This window comes from Sus scrofa, chromosome 1, assembly GCF_000003025.6.
Source record: "Sus scrofa isolate TJ Tabasco breed Duroc chromosome 1, Sscrofa11.1, whole genome shotgun sequence".
In the NCBI taxonomy this organism is placed as follows: Eukaryota; Metazoa; Chordata; class Mammalia; order Artiodactyla; family Suidae; genus Sus; species Sus scrofa.
The window spans coordinates 66,458,808-66,468,352 of record NC_010443.5 but is presented as its reverse complement, the minus strand read 5'-3'; the positions used below and the strand labels follow the sequence as shown (position 1 = coordinate 66,468,352).

General features: G+C 42.5%; 1 protein-coding gene across 1 annotated transcript; it reads right to left on the bottom strand.

The window, feature by feature from the left end:
- On the bottom strand, positions 497–9,311 carry TSTD3 (thiosulfate sulfurtransferase (rhodanese)-like domain containing 3). The gene is made up of 5 exons (XM_013992718.2): positions 9,257–9,311; positions 8,254–8,496; positions 5,001–5,174; positions 4,746–4,905; positions 497–4,222 (listed from the first exon to the last, which is right to left on the bottom strand). Exons 1-5 carry the CDS (start codon positions 9,309–9,311, stop codon positions 4,150–4,152), a joined length of 705 nt encoding a protein of 234 aa, XP_013848172.1. The 3' UTR covers positions 497–4,149.

Here is a 9,545-nt window from a genome sequence, read left to right as displayed (position 1 = left end):
AATTTTTGATCTACTCTTGCATTATCAGATTTAAAATGATATTCTCCCATGATTGAAATAAACAGCCACATGTTAGTGATGTATTATATACCGTGCTATTTTGGGGAGTTCTCACTGTGGCTCAGCAGTTACGAACTGACTAGTACCCATGAGGATGCAGGTTTAATCCCTGGCTGCGCTCAGTGGGGTAAGGATCTGGTGTTGCTGTGAGCTGTGGTTTATGTCACAGACGTGGCTCAGATCTGGCGTTGCTATGGCTGTGGTATAGGCTGGCAGCTGCAGCTCTGATTCACCCCCTAGCCTGGGAACTTCCATGTGCCACAAGTACGGTGCTAAGAATAAATAAATAAATCGTGCTATTTTTTCACATTTTGAGGCATCTGATAGCAGACTTTAGTAATGATTTTACTCTTGAGAGTTTCACTGTACATACAGGTCAGTGCTGTTTCAGATATGTAATTTAACTTTTTCAAAATAAACGACAACTAAAACTAAATTTAGTGTAGAAAACAAATTCTGATTTATTAATCCATTGCTTCTTCAAAAAGATACAAATACAATTACATTTAGGTAAGATACATTATTTATCATAAGTTTTTTTCTTTAAAAAAGTACCAAGAATCCAAAGGTATTATGATTATAGAATCTAGTTTAAAGTGTCTCCAAGTGGGGATACGAAGTTCCTATCCCATTTTACACAGAAAAAGTATTAATTTAACCACCAAACACATTAAATACTATCACAACCTTCTGTGTTCTCACCCCAGAGGAAACTTCTGAATTTGGTATTTATTGTTCTCATAATTTATACTTATACATGCATATATGTGTACATACATGTAAAATGCATAATATATGGTATTTTGTATGTTTTACGCTATTTTGTAGTGTATGTTCCTGTAGTTTGCTTTTTCTCACAATCTCAATTTGAGAGTCATCCATATTAATGTGTGCACCTCAGTTTTTCATTTTTATTAATCCTCATCAGTTGTGTCTAATCTGCTGTTAAACCTATCCACCATATAAAGTCTGTCTGAAAACTCCAAAATGTAAAACTTCTATAGGTCTGTTTCTGTCGTATCTTCTTTTTTCTTATTTTTCAATCATGAGGTCCTATTTATTGCTACTTCTAGTAAGTTTTGTTTTGTTTTTTGTCTTTTTAGGGCCGCACCTGCAGCATATGGAGGTTCCTAGGCTAGGGGTCGAATCCGAGCTGTAGCTGCTGGCCTACACCACAGCCACAGCAACACCAGATCCAAGCTGTGTCTGCGACCTATACCACAGCTCAAGACAACACAGGATCCCAACCCAGTCACTGAGTGAGGCCAGGGATCAAACCCGTGTCCTCATGGATATTAATTAGTTGGGTTCGTTAACTGCTGAGCCACAATAGGAACTCCTGCTACTTCTAGTTTTGGTAGAATTTTGAGTGTTGCATATGAAAAACTATAGGAATAATGTGTAGCTCCAGCACAGAGTTCTGCAAACTATGCTCTATGGGCCACATCCCACCTGCCACCTCTGTCTTGCCTTTGAGCTAAGAAAGTTTGCTTTATTTTTTAGTTGTTGAAAAATAATTAAAAGAAGACTATTTGGGAGTTCCCGTCGTGGCACAGTGGTTAACGAATCCGACTGGGAGCCATGGGGTTGAGGGTTCGATCCCTGCCCTTGCTCAGTGGGTTAAGGATCCGGCGTTGCCGTGAGCTGTGGTGTAGGTTGCAGACGCGGCTCGGATCCCGAGTTGCTGTGGCTCTGGTGTAGGCTGGCAGCTGCAGCTCCGATTCGACCCCTAGCCTGGGAACCTCCATATGCCATGGGAGCGGCCCAAGAAATGGCAAAAAGACAAAAGACTATTTGGCAGCATATGAAACATAAAATTCAAACCTAAGTGACCTATTAGATTTATCAGAATACAACCCCACTCAGTGGTTTTCCTTTTGTGTATGGCTGCTTTTGTGCTCAGAAGCAGAGATGCATAGTTGAAACAAAGACTTTATGGCCTACAAACATAAAATATATTCTTTTGCCAACCTCTGCTTTAGCTAGATAATGGTGTCTTTCTCCAAGAGAGAATATACTTCTGGAAGGCCCTTAGGGTATCAAGATCACCTTAATTCATTCAAGGATTTAGTTGGTTCAAAGGTACCCTTGCATTTTTATGAGGATTAGTCATTTTCCAATTCACCTCTACTCCTAGGGTATAGCTTTTCGGAGCTTTTAACTACAAGTCTGGGGTATTTACCTATTCTTTGATGGGCCCAGCACTTCAACGGTGGTTCATTCTCTACAGCTTTTCTTCTCCGTGAGATTGTGGCTCCTCAGATTCTTACTCCCTTAGTATATTGCCCTAGTAATATTTGTTTGTATAAATGTATAAATAAAATTTGTTTAAAGGCATCAAAGAATTACTAAGGCAGCCATGATCTGGAGAGCACTGGTCCAAGGAGAAGGAAAGGCATAAAGGATGAACCAACACAGAAGAGAGTGTGTGTGTGTGTGTGTGTGTGTGTGTGTGTGTGTGTGTGTCTGTGTGTGTGTCTGTTATGTGTGTGTTTTCCAGGTTGTCTAGTTCTTGTAGGGAGTCTTCTCTGCTAGAAACTAGACTGACAAAGCAGAAATAGAAGTTCAAGGTGATAACATCACATCCCTACCCCAGGTTCTCCGATGGCTTAATAAATCATTTAGGACAAAATCAAGACCTTATAGTTTACTTGCTAGGCATTACATAATCTGAATGACTATATAAATGAGACTAAAAACAGATGGGTCTGAAGAGACACGGATGGAAGAAAGAAATTTTGTTTTACCACCAGTACACTAGTGTACTACCAAGTACAGGACTTAATGTTCCAAAGGAATATACTCATGCTAGTGGGAGTCATTTACATTTAAACTTTTTTTCTATTTTCATTATTTGTGAAATATAATTACAGATAAGGTATAGTTTTAAAGTTTTCACTTCAATTAAGTTTTTTTTTATACATCCACAGCATATGGAGGTTTCCAGGTTAGGGGGTCTAATCAGAGCTGTAGCTGCTGGCCTAGGCCACAGCCACAGTAAGGCCAGATCCAAGCCACATCTGCGACCTATATCATAGCTCAGGGCAACATTAGATCCTTAACCCACTGAGCGAGGTCAGGGATCGAACCCACAACCTCATGGTTCCTAGTTGGATTCGTTTCCACTGCACCATGATGGGAACTCCAGGTTTTCATAAATGTATACCCCTATGTTACTGACACCTCGATCAAGACATAGAGCACTTCCTGGAAATTCCCATTGTGGCTCAAAGATGATGAGCCTTACTAGTATCCATAAGGACTGGAGTTTGATCCCTGGCCTCGATCAGTGAGTTAAGGATCTGGCATTGCTGTAGCTGTGGGGTAGGTCAAAGACGCAGCTCAGATCCTGCGGCAGCTGTAGCTCCGTTTCGACCCCATGCTGGGAATTTCTATGTGCCACAGGTGTGGCCCTAAAGAGAAAAAAAGAAAAAGATATGGAGCACTTCCACACTGTAGAAATTTTCCTCCTTGCCTTTTCCAGCTAATCTTCCTTGCACAGAAGCAACCTCTGTTCTGATTACTATCCCCATAGATCATATTTTTTTTTAAATTGCAAATTATATTGCCACCATTGATGGCCACACTGCCAAAAGTCTTTGGATGTTGTTAATGTATTTTCATTGTTGATTTTTCACCTACTTTTCTGGATCCCAGATTCTTGGTGTTTTAAGGTTAAATCTGTCTGTTAATCTACTGGTCTAGCTCATAGCCTCTTTGATGAAGAGTACAGAAGCTATATACTAACACAAATGGTCACACATTATGATTAGGCATTACAGGTAACCAGGTCTTTTGGAATACTACTGAACTATACTAAACTATTTACAAATTAATATTTAGAATCCCAATCCTTCTATTTCCATGGCAAGTCACATACAATTACCTCAATCCTCGGTAGCCTTTGGAAGTAGGCAGAGCACATGGTATTCTCAATTTGTAAGTGAGAAAAGGATTCAACAAATATTTGACTTATACAAATCCCCTTGCCATTAACCAATGGTGCCAGGGCTACATTTTTATTCTTTTGCTTATTCCACTGTCCTGGGTTGCATGTACACAAGGAAAGGGCCAGTTGTATTCCAAAATTCAATTTCCTTGTTTCTTCTCTGAAAATTCATATGTTGCCCATTCCTTCCATCCTCCAGCATAGTGTTGTGCACTAAAAACATAAATAATTAGTGCTATAAACGTTTTCTCATGCTTTGCAGCACAAGGTTTTTTTTTTTTTTAAGGGCCACACCTTAGGCATATGGAAGTTCCAAGGCTAGGGATCAAATTGGAGCTACAGCTGCCAGCTTACACCACAGCCACAGCAACACAGGATCCAAGCTGCATCTGTGACCAATATCACAGCTCGTGGCAACGCTGGATCTCTGACCCACTGAGCGAGACCAGGGATCAAACCCGAATCCTCATGGATACAAGTTGGATTCGTTTCCACTGCGCCACAACGGGAACTCCTGGAGATAAGAACTTTAAAGAGAGAAGCAATGGCTTCTCACCAGGCTATTTAGACTTTAAGCCTATTTAAAAGATTGCAGGGTAAGTAGAGACTTGCAGTCTCACTGTCCTCCCATTACAAACATAGTAATTATAAGAAATTCTTCAGCAGGCCAATGAAAATATCTGTGAAACACTGCAATACACATTCTTGAATCCATTTTTATCCTACACCTACACACCTGTTAAAGCCCAGAGATACTGCTGTGTTCAGAGCCTTCTTGCTTCTCACTCCAGCTAAACAAGAAAACACTAGACTGTCGGATTGGGATGGTTTTACTTCATTGTACTTCTCTTTGAAGTCTTTTGGGCTCATCTGCAGAGCTTTACCTACATCATCCACTGAAAGAAAATGTTAAGAATTTCAAGTAAATTTTAGATGCAATTACTGGCTATATATTTTTCTAATGAATCAGGTTAAGACACATGGCACTTACATGGTATATTGACAGACCCAGGGATTTTTCCATACTCAAGAATTTCCCAGGTTTCTCTAACATCAATTAACATAATTTTTTTGGATTTCAAGAGGCTTTTAAGTTCCGTATAAGTGACATCTTTACACTCAGCAGTACAAAAATTGTGGTAGCTTCCTTTTATTGACTTCAAACCTAGAAAGAATAAAATTAAGTACCTTCAAAATGACATCACTATTAATATCTGCAAAGAGTAGGTCAAAGGATTTTTCCCCCTTGTTCCATTCAGCTCCATACTGGTCTTCTGACTTTACTAAACTGTAACTGATGTATGTATTTTGCACACAGCCTATCTGGGCAATGAGATGTAGGCCTGTCTTCCTGTCCTGCATACTTATGGCTGGTCTTAGGCCAGCTCCATGTTCTACTCTCTCCAAGTCCTTTATTAGCGGGGGCCGGGAGGCGGGGGGGGCGGGGGTGGTTGTAAATACACATTCAGCGTTTGGTAACTTTGCAAATAATTTGTAAATCTTACCCTAATCCAAGTCTTTCTTGTATAGTAGAGTCCATTAGACTGACATTTAACTCTAATTAAACAAGGGTGAGGGGGTGAAGAACAGGAGGAGTAATCAGTAAGACTGGATCTTCTGGAGTTCCTGTCATGGCTCAGCAGTTAATGAACCCGACTAGTATCCATGAGGACGCAGTTTCAATCCCTGGCCTCCCTCAGTGGGTTAAGGATCCAGTGTTGCCGTGACCTATGGTGTAGTTCACAGACGTGGCTCAGATCTGGTGTTGCTGTGACTGTGGTGTAGGCCAGCAGCTGCAGCTCTAATTCGACCCCTAACCTGGAAACTTCCATATGCCATGGGTGCAGCCCTAAAAAGACCAAAAAAAAAAAAAAAGACTTGATCTCCTGCCCTCCACTCAGTGGGCAAAAGCATGAAACAAGCATGTTATGTTCCTGGATGAGTCTCAGCTTCCCCAAGCCTCTCACAGTATGAGACTGTACTTCACACTAATTATTAAAGCCATAGTGTGTGTGTTTTCATAAATTCCACTTTATCTGGTGCTTAACCAAAAAAACAGCAATCTGCTCCCACATTGAAGAAAACCTAGCTGTTTGGGATTCGTGAGAGATAATATATGGTTCTCTTCAGGGATTTTTTAAGAGTAATACAGACTATATGTGACTTTCACTTTTTGAGCTTAAACTTTATATTTATTTATTTATTTGTCTTTTTAGGGCCATACCCACAGCATATGGAGGTTCCCAGGCTAGGGGTGGAATCGGAGCTGTAGCTGCTGGCCTACACCACAGCCACAGCAACATCAGATCCAAGCCACATCTTCGACCTACACCACAGCTCACAGCAACACCGGATCCTTAACCCACTGAGCGAGGCCAGGGATCAAACCCAAAACCTCATTGTTCCTAGTTGGATTAATTTCCAATGCGCCATGGTGGGAACTCCTGAGCTTAAACTTTAAATAAACTCCAATTTTGCCATTTCCACACCAGTAAATCCAACCTCACCTGGTTGCTCCCTCCAGCCTACATTACAGGATTCAGTCCAAGCTTCTTAGTATGATCCACAATGTCCCTCAACTCATCAACATAATTACCAAAACTCTTCCTCATTCCGTGTCTGCCCCAATTATCCTACCCTCCAGCTACATATATCAAAAAAATATATATATGCTCTAATCTCACTTTTATAGTGAAAAGAGCTGGGACTTTTTTTTTTTTTCCCAGCCTGCCAGCACATGGAGTTCCCAGGCCAGGGATCAGCTCCCAGCCGCAGTGAACTCTGACGCCAGAACCTTTAGCTCACTGTGTGGGGCCAGGACTGAACCTTCATCCTGGTGCTGCAGAGCCACCACAGATCCCATTGCACCACAGAGGTAACTCTAAGAGCACAGATTTTACAGTCAGATAAACCTAGGTTCAAATCCTGGTTGCCCAAATAGCTCTGTGACTGGGCAGATTACTTAAACTCTGTGAGACTATTTGTTATTTCTAAGATCAAATAATATTTAACCTTGAAAATTTGCTGTGAGGTTTAAATAATCTATACAGGGCACAATAAGTGTCTGTTTTGTTGTTGTTGTTGTTTGTCTTTTTAGGGCTGGCTGCACCCACTGCATATGGAGGTTCCCAGGCTAGGGGTCAAATCATAGCTGTAGATGCCAGCCTACGCCATTGCCACAGCCATAGCCACAGCAACTTGAGATACGAGGCCACGTCTGTGACCTGTACCACAGCTCACCACAACATCAGATCCTTAACCCACTGGATGAGGCCAGGGATGGAACCTGCGTCCTCATGGATGCTAGTGGGGTTCGTTTACGCTGAGCCACAAAGGGCACTCCTCAAGTAGAATTTTAAAAATGAAACAGGCACCTTTTCTCTAACACCTTCTCCAACTCATCAGTTGTTCTTTCAACTGCATGACTGGGCTTTGTGTGGTGATGGTTTAAATCTGTGTCCACCCCCCCCAAAATGGTGAGGTGAACTGTATCCCCAATAGGGGCGTCTGGCAGATTAAGAGCTCAATAAATGATTATTAATTAAAGGTAAAATCAAATAACAAAGAATTTCCATGAACTACACATCTTCAACTACAGAGGATGTACCCAGAGTTAAAACAGAATAATTGGACTGGGACGGGGGAGGGGAGAAAGTGGAATGGCTGGGGTCCCCGTAGCTTTATCCACTAAAGCTGTTGCTAAAGGAGAGGCAGCATGTAAAGCAAAGAGAAGGGACCGGAGGCCTGATCTGAGTTCTAGACCCACTTCCTCCACTAACCACCTTTGCTTCTCTGGCTTGTGTTTCGTCAGCTGTAAAATTAGGGGTGGTGCTATTATATCCCTAACATGTGATAACTGTAGGTTTCATCAACCTACAAAACACTGGGAGGTCACAAGTATAACTCGCTCGTCATTGCGTCTCTCCTGGGAGGAACCGGCCATTGGGCTCATTCCTCTGACCTTCATTACTCATGCAAGCACCTTTATAAACTGCCTTCGCACGCGAGCTCCCTGGAACAAAGTTTACCCCTCTCCGTTCGTCCGCCGAGAACAACCCCAGACCCCAGCAGCCCGAAATCTGAAGGAATAAGAACTGTAAGTGGGTGTTACATACCCAGGGACCAAGAGAAATGCGTCTGGCTTTTAACTGGAAACCTTAAACAAGCGAGTACCCCCACCAATGCTATCCCTCTCCAGGGCCCCGAGGTTAGGCTTTCTCCTTTTCCCCGATAGCCGAGCTCACCCCAGAACGCAACCTCCGCGGACCCGAGGATTGCCTGGCGCGCACTCCCGAGCAGCAGCCGCTGCAGCACCATTGCGGGTTCCTGACGCAGGGCTACCGACCGCTTCCTCCTCCCGCTCTTGCTCCTCCTCCCGCCGCTGGTGAAGCCGCGCCGGGCTCTCGAGCGCCCTCTAGCCTGGTGCCGGCCGAACCGGGTAGTGCCCCTTGGAGTAATAGTGGACCGAAACGAGCCCTGCTTTAAAACTTAAAATCATGTGAAAAGCAACTAAGAGTTGGGCTTGTTTTTTTGGTGCTGATTATTATTTTTTTTTTTAAGGAGAGACTAAGTTGAAAAGTGGAAAGAAAATTTAACAAAGATAATGTTTAAAGGTAAAAACTAAATAATGCTCTCCAATTTACTTCATGACAGGGTTAAAGCAAACTACATGGAGGCTTTTCTTAGAATTACTCTGCACTCCCAGAGCTGATTCAACTGATGTCAGTATTAAGGTAATCTTATGCTGTCATCTTTTCCCTGCAACGTGGTATTTGACTACTTCAAGGATAACCTTGTCACGGTTAGATCCAACTATGTTATAAAATGTGTTCAGGGAGTTCCCGTTGTGGCGCAATGGTTAACGAATCCGACTAGGAACCATGAGATTGTGGGTTCGGTCCCTGCCCTTGCTTAGTGGGTTAAGGATCCGGCGTTGCCGTGAGCTGTGGTGTAGGTTGCAGACGCGGCTCGGATCCCACGTTGCTCTGGCTCTGGCGTAGGCCTGTGGCTACAGCTCCAATTCGACCCCTAGCCTGGGCACCTCCATATGCCGCGGGAGCGGCCCAAGAAATAGCAAAAAGACAAAAATAAAATAAAATAAAATGTGTTCATTTCCAATTGCTACTATAACAAATTACCACAAATTTATTATGTAGTTTTGTAGGTTACAGGTCATTCAGCTAAAGTTAAGGTGTCAGCAAGCCTGCGCTCCTTCTGAAGGCTATAGGGGAGAATTTCTTTGCTTACCTTTGCATCTGCTGGAGGCTGCCTGTATTCCTTGACTGGTGGTCCCTTTCTCCATTTTCAAAGCCAGCAGTTTAGCATCTTCAAATCTCTCCTAACTCTGATTTCTGCTTCTGTTGTCACATCCACTTCTCTTCCTCTAACCCTTCCGCCTCCCTTTCATAAGGACTTTTGTGATTACACTGGGACCACTAAGATAATCTTAATTATATGTGCAAAATCCTTTTGCCATTTAAAGTAATATATTCATAGGTTCTGAGTATTAGAACATCTTGGTATGTGTGTTGGGTGT